The sequence below is a fragment of the Rousettus aegyptiacus genome, unplaced genomic scaffold (assembly GCF_014176215.1).
Source record: "Rousettus aegyptiacus isolate mRouAeg1 unplaced genomic scaffold, mRouAeg1.p scaffold_m13_p_11, whole genome shotgun sequence".
NCBI classification, from domain to species: Eukaryota; Metazoa; Chordata; class Mammalia; order Chiroptera; family Pteropodidae; genus Rousettus; species Rousettus aegyptiacus.
This window is the reverse complement of record NW_023416286.1, coordinates 18,587,044-18,603,661: the sequence shown is the minus strand read 5'-3', so window position 1 is coordinate 18,603,661 and position 16,618 is coordinate 18,587,044. Positions and strand designations below refer to the sequence as shown.

Here is a 16,618-nt window from a genome sequence, read left to right as displayed (position 1 = left end):
TACTGTTTGCAAAACACACTTCCTTCCTCATGTATATTGACAACTTTCTTCATAGGATTTTAGTAGATTTGAAATAAAACTCAAATGATTATTCTTAATAAAGGCATTCCTAATTGGTGTTAGAATATATTTCTGATGATGGTTAATGATGTTACTATGAAAATTGATATAATCAAGTTTGATTCGTTTGGTAGTTACTCAGGATAATTTATGATGATTTTTTACTTTTCAGGTATGTGAAAGCAAGAACAGAACTAACATGGGATTATGGTTATGAAGCTGGGACTGTGCCTGAGAAAGAAATCCTCTGCCACTGTGGAGTTAATAAATGTAGAAAAAAAATATTATAAATATGTAGCTAATGCCTGTTCATGAAATTACCTTATCAAGCTGAAATTAGAGCCATGCAAATGAACCCTCAGTTTTCAGTGGAATTAATTTAGGTTGCGATCCATCAAGAGAATTCCTCTCAGTTTACCCTTGTCAGGGGTGGTGGGGGATTCATTTGCGTGACAGAAATGCTAGGAACAAAATAAGGACATTTTCATACGCATAGGGTATCTCTCTATTCTTACTGCTATTTAACATTACATGAGTGGGATGCAAGTGTATATTTTATAGGAAATACTACTATATAGTTTGTAACTTATTTGTAAATTATATTGAAAAACAAATGTACAATAGAATTCAGCTGTTCTTATTGTTGTGATAATTATCTTCGAGTTCATGCCCCCGAAGGGCCAAATTATATGTCTTTACCTACACAATTTATTTATGCTTAATTCCTGCCAAAAATTTTACCATTATGAGCCAGAAAAGGTGGGCAACAAGGGCTGAGCAATATAGCTCCATGAAGCACTGTCCCATGAAGCCATTTGAGTGAGAAAGTAAAGTGGGAGAAGCTTTCCTGTATGAAAATTTTGGCAAACTGAGATTCTCTTTACTCCTTCAATAAAAACACAGGCAGGAAAGGAGGAACTAGAAACCTGGAGGTGTTGGAAGATTTTTATTTTAGTGTAGAGCCATAAGAAAAGGAGACCTGGATACTAGTCAAACTTGGCTTATTTTGGCCAGAAGAGATTGTGGTGGGCAAGAATTTCATTTAAAAAACAACAAAACTGAGCTGCAAAGTCTAAAACAGCCACTTGGATTCTCCTGGGCGATGGAGAAATTGCTTTTCTAAAGAAAAGGGGAAGGAGTTTGACAATAGATTGCCTAGCCCTGATGATCTATCTGCTGGAAAGGGGGCTGGCGATCTTCAAGGGTCAAAACTAATTTTATCCTTAACAGAGATGTACATTGAGCTGCCAGGAACTTCCTCCTTGGAACCAAGATGAGAATACTAACTCAAAAAGGAGTAAATAAAAGTAATTCTGGCTTCTGAGAGAGAATATGTTTTTCTTTCCTTCTTTCCAAACTTGATTCCAGATTTAGTTTGGTTACCTTTCAAACAAAAATGTATTCTAAGTTTAGACCTAATTAATTTCTTAAAAATGTTGAACTAGGTGAAAAATTTAACTTGAAATTGTTTTAGAAGAGTGGAAAACCAAAGAACTATGGAAAGAAGCAAAAAAAAAAAAATGAGGAAAATCAAGAAGTCCATTAACTCACAGTAAAGATTCAGGAATGTTAGGCAGTGCACTAAAATAAAGTGAAGACCCTTGATCAATACGGGAAATACTTTTGTGCACAAATTCTGACATCTTCATCTGCTTCAATCTACTGGTTCAGAGCTGTCATCTTCTATTAGTATCCTAGAGATTCCTTTTGTCTCTCTTGTCAGATTTGCTTCCAGTTAATCCCATTATTTCCCTTTTCCTTGATTTACCCACACATATTGGTGCAGCATATCCTCCAGTAGCTTTTGAAAAGGAAAAAGGAGAGATATTTTGAGACCTTGTGTATTTGAAAATGTTATTGTACTCTTACACTTGATTGCTACTTTGGCAGGATATAGAATTCTTGAGTAGCTTCCATGCCCAATTTTGAAGACATTAAGCTTCCAGTGTTGCTGCTGGGAAGTCTGAAAACATTCTCACTTACAACTTACAGGGTAACTGTTGGAAGTCAGAAGCCATTCTGTTCTTTTTGTATATATGACTATTTTCCTCTCTCTTGAAGCTTATAGCATCACTTTGTCCCAGTGTTCCGTTCCTGGTAAAGGTCCATTTTCATCCCTCGTATTGGGTGCTTGTTGGGACTTTTTACACTGAAAACTTTGTCCTTCAGTTTAGGGACATTTTCATGAACTGTTTTTTTAGCAATTCCTCATCTGTTCTCTTTGTAGAATTCCTGTTACCAGATGTTAGACCTCCAGTATTGGCTCTCTAATTTTCTTATTTATTTTCCTCTCAATTTCCAGCTCTGTCTTCTTGCTGTACTTTCTAGATTTCTTCAACTTAATCTTCCAAATTTGTCTAATGTGTTTTATTTTTGTGGTCTCAGATTTTTAGTTTCTAGATATCTCTTCTCTGAATGTTCTTTAATAGCATCCTATTTTGGGTTCATGGATATTGTATCATATCTTTGAAAATTCTGTTTGTGTGTAGATACATATACATAACATACATATCTATATTTTCTTCTTTCATAGTCTGTGACCTCCAAGTTTCATTTCTTTATTTTTCCTATATGTTTCCTTTCGTCATTTTTTGTGTTAAAAGCTTTCTTCAGTTAGTGATCTTGGTAGTCTACTCTTAAGAGTAGAACACTGACTGAAAAGCTAAGATTTATAAACTAAGAGTGGGGGGAGGGATTCTTCAACTATTTCACCATGACCTAGCTGAGCTACAGTTTCTAATTCAGTGTCTTTAGGATTTTCTTTCTGGCCTGGCAAAGAACACAGGCATACCTTCATTATGGTTCCAGATCACCATAATGAAGTGAGTATTGCAGTAAAGCAAATTGTAATCTTTTTGCTGGTAGAGGGTCTTCCCTTCAATTTGTAAAAAACCACACCTGTTAAGTGCAATAACGCTAAGTTCAATAAAATGAAGTATGCCTGTACTCTTTCACCTGCTTGAAATGCAAAACTCTTGGCTGTACGAGGCTGCTCTTTTCTCCCATTTTGCAGCCCCATGCTCTTGCTTCAGTAATCCATTTCTGTATTTGTCAGGACTATCCCACTTATCCTTTTTAGTATTCTCTTTTCTGCTGTCCCCAACTTGCCTCTTTTCTTCTTTAATCCACTTCCCATTTGCTGGCAGAGTTTGGGGCTGCAGCATTTACCCCAAGATAACTCATGGATTAGTCCTAACCTTTCCCCCAAAATTTGCCACGAAATATCTCGCTTTTCTTATTTTTGCATCGCACTAGTGTATTGATAGTCTATGGAAACAAATGACATCATTCTATTTATAGTTTTTAATAGTGGTATTTATATTTACAAAATAGTTATTCTTCATTGCTGAAAATGTCAAATCCTAGGAAACTTAGTATTCCTACTCATGACGTTAACTTTATTTTTGAACAGTTGTTAGCTGAAGGTTCGTTTTATGAATCCAGTTTTATCTATACATTTCTGTTACATTATGGTCTGAGACAAGTTTTGTTTATAAATTATTCCAAGAACAGTTTTTATATTTTATTTTCACATTGAAAATCAATCAGATTTGCTTCAGCCTCAAAGAGCGTTTTTATGTAAAATTAACTCTAGCAGTGAGTTACACTTTTTTTTCCTAAACGGGAAATGGGTTAAAACCTGCTTAAATTGCAAGACCTCCAGTAGTTTTTAATTCCTCAGTAAACCACCATTATATGTTTTTCCAGAACAACTTAATTACTTTTCAACTGTAATTACATATATATTTATGTTCTCTACATGTATATTTGTTAACATGCACTGAAAACCTCTTGTGTGGTGCTGTGTACACCATGGGTGCTAAATAAAGGCTTGCGACTGGTAACCGGAATTTCGCTCGGTTAATTCAGTGTCCATTCATCATATACCTATTTAAGCCAAACTAAATAAATACAATTTTTAGAAGACACGGGTAACCCCTCAGAAGAGCAGTCGTTTCTCCAGCTGAGCCCAAGGGCTTTGACCACTTTTCCTCCAACCATCGAACAAGGAAAAAGGGGGTCTGGGTGGGAAGCGCCTGCCGTGTTTTTGTTTTTGTTTTTTTTAAATTCAGATTCAGATCTAGAGAAGACGCAAGCCCCCGTTTGGGTGAGAACCCACCTGCAAGCCCGACGCGTCGCTTGCCTGGGACTTTCCTCCGGGCAGGGGAAATCATCATCACGGATTTTACGAAAACGAAACGGCAGTGGCCGAACTTCCGGAAGCGCTGGCGCAGCGCGCAGCCGTCGGGCGGCAACCGTGAGCGCAGCCATGGAGCCAGCATCGCGGCCTTCCCCCGAGTGGACCGAGGCCCCGGACGAGTTCCCGCAACCCACCGGTGAGTGCGGCGCCGGGCCTGGGCGGGGGAGAGGGGCTGCCGGCGGGCCCGCCAAGGACAGGGCCCGCCCAGGGCCGGCTCGCAGGGGTCGCGGCCGTTTGACGACCCCCGACCCGCCCCCACAGCCTGAGGCAGCGCGGACCAGAGGCCCTGGGGCAGTTTTGCAGTAGCGGGTGTGACTCCCCTTAACCTCTCCCACTGCTTATGGGAATGCAGGCATCAAGGAAAACCCAGGTAAACTCTGGTGGGTTTTCTCCCCAAACGTGGCACCACCTACCGGTAAAACAAAGCAATTGGGAAGTGCCTGGGAGAGGTAGGCACTTAACCCGTCTTGAAGTGGTCCGCTAGATCTAAGGAAGCAGTTTGGAAAGTTTCCCCCAGAGAATGACTTTTTGGAACCATCCCCTCCTCTCTATTTAGTAGTTCAGTCCTCAACCGCCTTCTCCATGAGTGAGGCAACAGTCTTCTGAGTGGCTTCTTCCCTTCACTTCAGCAGGTGTAAAGTTCCTACCATCTGCCAGGCTCAGGGTGGGGTACTAGGGTTAGAAAGGTGAGTTAGGCAGACCCTGCCCTAGGGAATCTAGTAGGCAGTTCACATGTGAGCTGGTAAGAACCACAGAGGCACAAATGAGGGCCCCCTAACTCAGGCTGGAGAGGAGAATGCCTGAAATTAGTTTTAAAGGGTGAATCAGTCACAAGTAGAAAGGTGAAAGGGTGTTCCAGACAGGAGTGATGAAGTGAGTAAAGGCACCAGCCACAAAACATTATATGCGACTACCACGAACCAAGTAGTTGATTATTTCATTCAGCTTGTATATATATGGAATGCAAGATGAGTTTCTGGAATTGAGGTTTCATTCTGACCTTTTCCCCAAACTCCAGATTCATATAACCAACTTTATAAATGAGCCTGGAATGATCGCAAACTGAATATGGCCCAAAGAGAACTCTTGTTTCCCCATGTAAACCCACATACTCCAAACCTGTTCAACGACCAGCCTTCCCCCATTCCATTCACTCAGTTGCTCAGGCCAGAAATCTTGGAGGCACCCTCAGTGCCTCTCTTTCCTCCTCACCTGCCATCTAATGCATTAGTCAGATCAGTCTTTTCTGTCTTCAGAATATATCTTGAGCCTGACTGCTTCTCACCACCTTCATCACTACCATATAAGCCCAAGCCACCGTCATTTCCTGCCTGGACTAGTGGTTTCCTTGCTTCTACTTTAGCCTCATACAGACAGGCCTGCACAGCAGCCAAAATGATCTTTAAAAACAAAAAGCATATGTGATTCTCCTACTCGAAGTCCTCTAACAATCTCTCATCACTGTCAGAATAATCTCTTACTGTGGCTTACATGGCACCACATGTCCTGATCTGATTCAGCCCCTGCCCATTCGATGACTATGCCACCCTTCACTGCCTTGATGATTCTAACCCCCCAAGTCTGTTCCAGTCTAAGGGTCTTTCCATTTACATCCTGTTTCTCACTTCCCCATATTCAAGTCTGCTCAACTGTATCCTCCACAGCCCTGCCTGTGCCTCCTGTTTAAAAGAGCTTCACCTCCCCACCCAGCCTTCATTATTCTACACCTCCTTCCTGTACTCTATTTTTTTTAAAGCACTTACCATTACCTGAAAAAAGTACTTGTTTGATGTTTGTGTCTACTACCAGAACATAAGTTCCACAGGAATTGAAACTCTTCATCTTATTCTCTGCTTTATTTCTGATGCCTAGAACAGTACATAGCAGGTTCTCATTAAGTGTTTGTTGAAAATATGAATAGGCTTGTATGTACCACTAGGAGCTTGGCCTCAATTCTGTAGGTGACGGAGAAAAGTCTTTGTAGCAAGAGAGAAACGTGGGCAGCTGTACATTTTAGGTAAATCGCTCTGGCAGCAACATGAGGAATGGAATGGAATAATGACAGGAAAAGCAGCAGCAGGGAGATGAGGTATCAAAATGGACCAGGAGAAAGACAATGGGCAGTCCACCTTCCACACCACTTCCAGACTCTGTTAAACACAAATGTGTGCACACACGTACATACATACACATGTGCCTATTCACAGAGAGGTCAGGTCATGGTACTTTGGGTGTTAATTAGGACTTGTTAGCTGCAAATAGTACAAAAATAATCTAAGCCAAAGGGATGATTGTTACTGGGATGCATAGGGAGACCAGACTCACAGACCCCAGGAGCATGGATGCAGTGCCAGACACTAGGATCTGAAAAGCCGTCACAAACTTTGACAGCCTTCTCCTCTACTCTTATTTCTGCATCTCTAAGCACATCTGCTTTATTTTTCTCTTTCTTTGGTCCATTTTTCCTGATAATGGGATAGAAGATGGCTGTCCTCACAGCCTCCCAGTTTTTACATCTACTTCAAGAAACCAGTCCAAACTGAACTAAAATCTTGTCTGAATTCTGTATATTTGGGAAATGGGCCGGTAGGTTCTCTAGAACTGACAGCTGTGTTTAGGGAAGTGGAGTTACATAGTACACAAATGCTTGCTGGGTGTCATCTCTTTGGTGATTGTGAGCTAGACAGATACCCTAAAGAAGTTCACTAAACTTCCTACTCCTATGCTACCCACTGCCCCTCCCCCACAAAGCACTCATCCGTATTTCTGTTAATATATTCTAAAGTTGCCCCCAGTAATGCATTTTGGCTATCTCAAATACATAGTCAGTCACACTTCTCCCAAAGTTAAAGCTAGTCGTGTCATCCAGAAATAACACATAGAGGCATTCATTTTCCAAGTTCATTACCAAGCCTCTAGGTAATGTTTACTCCTCTTTTATTTTGGTCTCCATCTAATTCAGGTATTCTGTCACTGAACTCTGCAATAAAGCTAACTTCTACACATCTGATATACAATGAAAGAACTAACAGTAAAAACTATTGCTCATAGGAGAAAAGAGGAAGAAATGTTCAAGCCAGCACCATAAATTGGTTGTAAGTCCAGTACATAGACCATATGCTACTGGAAGGGGATTGTCAATGGAATTACAGGATTAGTGAACCTCATTTCATCAGTTCCATTCATGAATGTGTTCCTTGGCTATCCCACTGGCTACCCTAGATTATATCCTCTGGATGGATTGCCGTTGTCTGGTGGGTCTTAGACCATCTCTAGGAAGAGGAGCATTGGGAAGATACCACTGACATCCCTATAAAGTCTATGACCTTAGCAATTCCTTACCATGTGGAGCTGGGTTTGAGTTAGTCATAGTTCATGCATTCCCAGCCTATAATTTTTCTATGGCTTCATTCTATAGAACATTTGTTAGCTAACAGTTTTATTTTTGAGAATCCTTCTCATGTCAGTCAATCTCTGTGAGTCCTTAGGCGTGCTAGACCCAGTAGAAAGACCCTGCAGGGCCCTGCTGATCTTTATTGTTCCTCATCTCATCTACTGATAGAGACCAATAGACTCTTCCCTAAAATATCCCAGCTCCCATGATACACAGCCCTTACTATCTGAGTCAACATAGTTCTTGAGTTCAGATGATTTGGGATATCAGGTTATCCAGGTGTTGTCCATTTGGTCCATGAATTTCAGATATCAGGTAGCAAGCATTTGGATAGTGTTGGATGCCTATCTATGGAAATTCCCCAACTACAGAGAGTTATAGGCATCCTCCAATCGATAAGAACAAACAAGATAGAAGAGCCAAGATCTTTTAGGACACTGCAATGAGGGAGTGTTTTAGCAGGAAAAAGCCATTAGAGGGGAGCCTATGTGTCTCGCCTTGGGTTTCTGTCCCTGAGCCCTGGAAACGAACACCAGGTCAAGCACAGCAATGTCGCCACCACCACTGTATTCCCAGGTACCAAGACTCTAGGAGCCTGTGGACTTGGGAATGCAGCTGGGACAGGCACAGAGTCCCCAGAGCAAGCATATGGGGCCTGCTCAGTTATCAGTGGCCTGACAGCTCAGCCTGATGAAGCACACCTTTTTGAAGGTCTAGCTTCGCACAGGAAAGGCAGACACTATGGGAAACTGTCTAGCTCTTATACAACGAGGGATGCTGCATATCCTGTCAAACATTATCAAGTTGTTTTATTAGGGAATTTTATTATGGAATTTTAGTACTGGTAATTTGAATCTTTTTAAGCGTATACTTTATAGATTTTAATGTCTAGTGTGAGTGTTTTTTAAATAAGGACACAGTATTCTATCCTGGTAGACTTTGGGCCTGAGGTGAATAAAATATTGGGATTTTCTTCACATTTTTATTCTAGGATGGAGGCTCTGTGTTTTAAATACTAAAATATATTCTAAAATATTGAAAATTATAAACTGGTATTATTGGTGGAGGAAGTGACAGGTCAATGGAACAAAATAGAAGTACCAGGAACAAGCCCAAATATATGTAATAATTAAATACATGAAAGGATATTTTAAGTCAATGGCTAACCATTAAGAAAGTGAGTCAGATCTCCATCTCATTCTTTATAATAAAATTAATTTCATATTAATGTTTTAATATAAAAATAAATTAAATTCTAGAATAAAATAGAGTTGTTTTCTGTTATGTTCCCATTACTGAAGAATAGAAACCATAAAAGATTGATATAATTTCATCAAATAAGACATTTAAACATTCTATGTACCAAAGAACATTATAAACAAAGGCCACCTATGTGACTAACAAAGGGTTAATATCCTGAATACATGACAATTTCTTATAAATCACTAAGAAAATACTGAAAAACCCAATAGAAAAATGGGCTAAGGACATCAGGGCCAGAGAAGAAATGCAGATGCCACCTTACGGTATGTTAAATTCATAATTATAGATTATGATCACTACTCCCTATACTTCGTGTTCTTTCCTTTGATATGGTCGTCTACTCTCCTAGTCGTACCTTTATAATGTTTTTAAATTGAGGTGGCAGATATCCTGTCAGGTTTTTTTTTTCAGTTTTATTCACCATTCACACCCATTTATTCTTCCAAATAATCTTTTTCCCCCCTAGTTCTTTAATGTTCTTGGGATTTAAGTTGAAATGACATTAAACCTAAAACTTATTCGATGTAAAATTGACAAAATGTTCAGCCTTCCTCTCTAGGAGCACAGTATTTCTTTATATTGAGATTGAGCTTAAAGCCGCTCTTTCATCATATTATTTCCCTGCTGAAAATCCTCCCTGGATGCCTTTCACCATCTATTTCTCAAATTCTTTTCCAGCTTCCTTTACACAGGCTCTCTCCTCTGTAGCCTAGCTATTTTTCTGTTTCCCTGTCAGACCTCTTGGCTTTTTCCCACATATCACTGCTTCTGTCTGCAAAGTCCCTCCTACACACATTTCTGTCCCAGCTCAGGTTGTACCTGCTTAAGGCCCATGTCCTTGACAACACAGCATCCCACAGGTAGCAGTTCCTCCTCTTGATCCATAGCATATATTGTATTTCCCACTCAGCAATTATATTACTTTTAGCATTTATTCTGTTATTTTATTTTCCTAATTTCTCTTTGGTCTCCTGTTTACTTTGTTAGCTTCTTGCAGACAATTCTGTCTCATATTTCTTTGTATCCTTTGCTCTGCTGTTTCCTGTAGGAGCCACTCAACACATATGGCTGTTGAGCACTTAAAATGTGTCTTATCCAGATGAGACATGTAAGTGTCTTGAATTATGTTGCTGTTGGATGGCACTGGTGTAGAGTGCCCAACTCAAATCTGTGGTTGTTTAAGATGAATAAAAAGAAGCAGCTAGCCCATTTCATTTCATCTAAGGGGGTTTCCTCTCAGTCCCCCGCCCTATTCTCTTGGTTGGTGGGAAGCAGGGGAGACTACTAATTTGTATCGTCACTAGGTAGGACCCAAATCCAAGAAACAGATATTAATTAAAGAAGAAAGTTATCAGAATGTGAAATAATTGCCACCGCTGAAGTGCAGTCTTCTGACTTTGCGAAACGCAAGATCTAATCTAAGAGAGACACCAAGAAATTTTACACTTCCGAATGGCAAAAAGGACTTTTAGGAACTGCTTAATCAATTAACTATCTAATTTTAAATTTTCACCATTAAATGGTAAAATAAATCTTTGTTTCAAAACTAAAATTAAAGTGTTTGTTTTGCTACAGAAAAACAAATAAGAGGATGAGCATTAGAAAGGGCAAAGAAATGTTAAATGAATACACAGAGCCAAATTAATAGCAAACTTATAGGTTACCTCTCACTGACTCAGCCAGTGGGATACTGGGAGCAGCTGTTTTTTCCCTCCCTCCCTGCCTCTTCCCTCTTTCCTTTCTTCCATTCCTCTTTTAAAAAAAAAAATCAACTTCCCACCTTCATGTATCTTTCTCTCCTAATTTATTATAATGCTAGATTAAAGCACATTTAAATTTAGGTACATTCCTCATTTCTTTAATTTATCCCAAATTTATTTTTGAATATAGTATGCCATAGGTAGGTATCTAATTTGTTGTTTGTTTGTTTGTTTGTTTGTTTGTTTGTTTTACAGGTAGTTAGCACTATTTCTTGAATACACCATTGTTTTCTTGTTGATCTGTAATTTCATGCAGGAGAGCTCATCTGGGCAGGAGTCCAAAGAGGGACCCCCAACCCCAGAGAGCTCCAGTGCCCAGGTTCTAGTCTTATGCTGTGAGAAAGAATTCAAGGACACAACGAATAGCAAGCAGGAAAGCACAGGTTTTATTAAAGCGAAAGTACACACTTAGAGAAAAGTGCAGGCAGCTCAAAGAGAGTCTTTCCCAGCAGTCTGAATCATGGGCTTTTGTTTTCTTGGGTATGGACTGTGTCCAAAGGCACGTCCAGGCCTACCTCCTGGGCTTGGATTGTGTTTCTTGCCACCTGGAGGGAAGGATTTGGCCCAAAGCCATCTACCTATTCTCCTGTCCTGGGCTTTTTTTCCTGCTGGGGTCTCTTGCTTGAGATCGAAAGTGGGAGAGGCCTGAGTAAGGGGCAAAGGAGAATGTCCAGAGCTGCAGGGAGAGGACTGAGTAAGGGACTGAGGAAAAATTCCTGAGCTGCATCCAGGAGAGGAGGGGGGAACTTCCCTACACTAAATACCCTGCCTCATAAATGACGATAATAATAATTATTGAGATCATATTATGGGCAAGGCAGCGTTTTGAGAGCTTTGTGTTTAAATTCCTGCTTGTGTTTCTTGAATAAAATTGTCCTCATTTTAAGCATTTCAAATGAATTAATTAATGTTTTCTTTCATTAAACCATTACAAAAATACAAAGTAAGTTACTTTTCCCCTTGGGTCCAGATTTTTTTGTCTGGGACTTGAAAAATCTCTTAAAAACTAGTGTGCTCCTTCTACTTTAAGACTAGTGGAAGAGTTACAGAAACCAAGAAATTCTTTTTTTCCATTTCTCATCAGAGATGTTACTTATAGGTGTCTTTCAGGTTGCAGAAAAATTGGAAAAAAGGACATGTGCTCTCTGCCCCAAAGACCTCGAGTGTAGTGTCCTATACTTTGCACGATCAGAGAATATAGCTGCTCATGAAAATTGTTTGGTAAGTTACTTGAAAACACATGGGTTCTTTTAGGGAAGGACATATCAAAATAGAAAAATGGTACTTCAGATGCAAAGAATGATGAGTTGACCATGATTTGGGCTTTTAAGTAAGGATTTGGGGAGCATATTTTTCTAACTTCTTAAATTGTTTCAGATTTTAGCACTTTATGATTACTTTTAATTTCATTCATAACTGATACAACACAAATAATTATGCAGAAGCTTTTTAAAAGATATTTTAATGAAATATTTCAAGTATAACAAATACCCATAGATAGTTCAACTTAGATTTTTTTGATTCATGATATTATAGTTACTTCAGCTTCACATTTTTTAAAGAAAGAAAACATAGATAGTTGGACTCTCTACTTCTCTCTTTTCCCCTCTATCCCTCTTCAGAGGTAATTACTGTCATAAATTGTTATTTCTTACTGTCTTTCTAATTTTATGTTCCCACCACATATATTTAAATATTTATAAATAACATATGGTATTGTTTTACATGTTCTTGGACTTTATAGAATTTCTATCAAATTCTGTGGATTATTGAGATTCATCCATGTTAATAAACATAGTTCTGCCTTTAATTTTAAATGTTATGGTATTCCATTTCATTACTATATCACTGTTCTCCTGTGAATGAGCAGTCAAGTTTTTCCAGTTTGTTTAATATGACTAAACAGCTTGTTATGAACATCCTTGTATAGGTCTCCTAATTCATGGGAGAATTTCTCTGGTCTAGGGCAGATACCTAAAGTAGAACTGTTGGGTGCAGGGAGGAAGCCATGTACACCTAACTACATGTGGGGTAAAGAAGGAAACTCTATTCAGTACAAATAGTGTTACAGTTCAATTATGAAACTGCATAGCTACTCTGGGTAGAAGTCTTTGGTTTTTCAGCAGTCTTCATTCTAGGGTAAAAAGGGAAAGTGTGCTCCCCAAGACAGACGGGAGCTGACAGATAGACAGAAGCTCCCACCCCTGTTTTCTGACTGGTCTGTCCTTATGCAAATGAGAACCCTATGATTTGCAGTTTGATTGGTCCAAAAAGCACTGTACTGATTGGTCAGAATGGAGCTGCTATGATTGCTTGGTGAAGATGCTAATAGGATATAGCTGCACAGCTCTGATTGGATGGGGAAAGTCTTAAGTCCTCTTGGTTGAAATAGAATTCCAGGAACTCCTTTCTAAGAGCTGGCTCAGATAACAGGAACACAGTGCAATTAGGCAGTTCAGTGTAGTCTTCTCTCGGCAGCACAGCTTCTGTGAGAGGCACATGTTTAGAAAAGGCTGCTAGACTCTGGTATCTTCTGTTTTTGTTTTTAATTTTGAGCCCAGTTAGCTACCAGGATCCCTTCTTGGTAGGTACCTTCTTTTTCAGGGTTCACAAAGGTCTCTCATTTTTATCTGCAGTTCTTAGATTACTAGTGCACCTTGCTTGCTGTGCTAATATGCGGTTCTGTTTTTCACTTCAGTGACTTGTGTTCATAGAATTCATTTTATCTTTCGGATGTTGATTTCACTTATATATACTTATTTACATATAAATAGATTATAATGCTTTATTATATATGTTAGCTTTTTGTTTTATTTATTTTTTAATTAGTTTCAAGTATATAGTACGTTGGTTAGACATCTATATAGTTCATAAAACGGTTACCCCCCCCCCCCCAATTCTTCCCTCCCTCCCCTGGCCCTCCACCTAGCCAACGTATTCATTCAAACTCTATTCCCTATGCCGTGCTCCCTATCGCCATGTCCATCCATTGGTTACTAATTTGTACTTCTTTAATCCTTCACCCCATTCTCCCAGCCCTCCAAACTCCCTTCCCCTCTTGTCCATCACCAAGTTGCCCACTATATTTGTGAGTCTGTTTTTGATTAGTTTGTTCTTTTTATTTCTTAGATTCCGCATATGTGTGAAATCATATAGTGTTTTCTTTCTCTGTCTGACTTAAATACCTTCTAGGTCCATCAAAGCAATATCTTTTTCCATCCTCTTCCTTTTAGTCAGTGTCTTTTAATCTGAAGTGAGTCTCATGCAGGGGTCTTGTTTTCCTTTCCTTTCATGTACTCTTTTAGTTGGAACACTTAATTCTTTTCCATTTGAGGTACTTATGGATTGGAATGTAGTTATTCTTTATTCCTGTTTTTGATACATGATTTTCTTCTTAAAGAAGTCCCTCCAACATTCCCTACAGCCTTGGTAGTGATAAATTCCTTTAACTTATTTTCATCTGGAAAGCTCTTTATCTATCCTTCAACTCTAAATGACAGCTTTGCTGGATAAAAGATTCTTGGTTGTAGATCCTGAGTCTTCATCCTGTTGAATATAATTTTTTTGCCAAGCCCTTCCGTCCTGCATAGTTTCTTTTGAGAAATCAGGTCCCAACCATGGGTTTTCCCTTATAAGTAACTATCTCTTTTTCTCTTGCTGCTTTTAATATTCTTTCTTTGTATTTAACCTTTGGCATTTTAATTATGATGTGTCTTGGTGTGGGCCTCTTTAGATCCCTCTTTGGAATTCTCTGAGCTTCCTGGGGTTTTATGTCCATTTCCTTCACCAGATTAGGGAAGTTTTCCATCATTGTTTCTTCAAACAGCTGTTCAACATCTTGATTTTCTTCAGTTATAACGATCAGATGGATAGTTGGACCCTTAATAGTGTCCCATATGCTCCTTAAATTATTTTCACAGTCTTGGCCTCTTATCTCTTGCCATTCTGATTGTGTGTCCTTGGCTTTCCCATCCTCTAGATAGGGCATGTGATCCTCTTCTTTCTTCACTTTGTTTATTCCATTTAATATACTTCCCATCGCAGATACTGTGTCCTTCATTTCAGACTGGTTCCCTTTTATAATTTCCATTTCCATTTTTATGTTTTTTATCTCTTTGTTGAAGTTCTCACTGAATTTAACCAAAAGTTCATTGAGCATATTTATAACCAGTATTTTGAACTTTGCATCTATTAGATTACTTGTATCCATTATATCTGGATCGCTCATCTTTTCTCTCATATGGTTTGTTTCTTTGTCTTCCCATTTTGGCTTCCTTTCTGTGTCTGTTTCTATGTACTAAGCAAAACTCCTAAGTCTCACAGTCTTATTAGTGTGGATTTGTTAAGTAGGTGTCCAGTAGCACAGTCCTAAGTAGGGCTCAGCTACAGGACAAATTTAGCTCAAGCCTGTGGCCCTCCAGGGCCACCTGTTAAGATTCAGCAAGCACCCCACAGATGCTGTGCTTATAGTTGCTTCAAAGGGCCACACCAGAAACAGAGGCCAGCTGCCACCAGTGTGAGTCTAGGTGCTGCTCAGCAAGGAGCACCTGACTCTCTGAGGATATACCTGGATGTGGCTTGGGTGGGTCCACAAGTTGAGGGAGGTGGGGTTTCAGGGACTCCTCTAGGCAGAGCGACCTCTGTCATCCAGTCTGATGATCTCACAGCAAAGGTGGCACTGTGTCCTTGCACTAGAAGCGAGGAGGGCTCAACAGAGAATAATGGATACAGCCAGCATTTCGGTACAGAACAAGTCTCACCTCAGCCCTCACTCCAGCAATGTCTCCCTGTAAGTCTCTGGTGCCCCCTGTGCACAGCGGAATTGGCACTGGTACTCAGAGTGAGCGGGTTTGTCACTGTGAAAATCCGCTCATGGACGCAGCCTCTTTAAGAGGCATCTGCTGCTGCCGCAGCCTCTGTCTCACTCAGTCACTGGAGACCAAGTCGCCCCGCATCCTCACCCCGTCCTACCTTCTGCTGTTGTGGGGTGCTTTCTTGGATTTCTCCCTAGTTGTATGGATTGTTCATCTAGATTCCAGGCGATTTTTCCTTGCTGCTGCTCCTTGTTTCTGTCGCAACTTTGATTTGGTCGCCAGAGGGATGAACAGAGCCTATATCATCTGTGCCATTTTGGTTGCCTGTATATGTTAGCTTTTAATATTATTTGTGGTGTTTTTCTATCAGACAGCAGCTTATAATGTAGTTACATTCATCCTTATTTTCCTTTATTATTTTGTGGGATATTTTTTCCCCTGAGAAATCCTTTCCTGTACTAAGGTTCTGTCTTTTTTGCCAAAAGTTTTTAAATTCGGCTGTTCTTATATAGCTTCTTAATCCAACTGGAATTTATTTAGACTGCCATATAAAATAGTATATACTTTTATTTTTATGTGATTAACCTCTTTGCCCCTCACTATTTATTGAATAATCTATCTTTTCCTCGCTAATTTGTAGTGATAATAATTATAACTATTATTATTATTCAGTGTTCACTAGATGTAAGGTAATGTTCTGGGAGCTTAACCCATATTAACTACTAATCCTCACAATGGCTCTGAGAATTAGATATTGTAATTATGCCCAAAGATGAAACTACTGAGGCACAGTGAAATTAAGTCATTTGCCCAAGGCCACAGAATTATCACCTAGGCTTTCTAATTCTAGAACCCTTGTGCATATCCAATGGGCTAACAATATAATATGTCATATGCATACAGTTGTATTTCTGGTTCTTTATTCTGTTCCATTGGTCACTTTGTCTATCACTGAACTAGTATACTTTCTTAATTGCTATTATTTTATAAGCCTTGGCAGCTTTTTTGGTGCTTCTAATTTTGGGATCAGCTTCAGCTTATCAGGCTTCACAAAAATTACTATTACAATTTTATCTCTAACCTATAGAATATATAGATCAGTTTGGGAAAAAGTAGATACCTTCAT

At 39.4% G+C, this 16,618-nt stretch overlaps 1 protein-coding gene across 8 annotated transcripts in view; it reads left to right on the top strand.

Moving 5' to 3' along the window:
* LOC107510017 (SET domain bifurcated histone lysine methyltransferase 2) overlaps positions 1-16,618 on the top strand; it is an 86,471-nt gene that overhangs the window by 47,886 nt on the left and 21,967 nt on the right. For 6 of the 8 annotated variants that reach the window (XM_036228556.1, XM_036228557.1, XM_016143116.2 and 3 more), the window contains one exon: positions 233-3,905. In XM_036228556.1, the coding sequence (XP_036084449.1) occupies positions 233-350 (118 nt within the window). In that variant the 3' untranslated portion in view covers positions 351-3,905. Of the gene's footprint in view, positions 1-232; positions 3,906-4,223; positions 4,398-11,777; positions 11,900-16,618 lie in introns of those variants that run through there. The other 2 variants (XM_016143117.2, XM_016143118.2) reach the window with 2 other exon arrangements.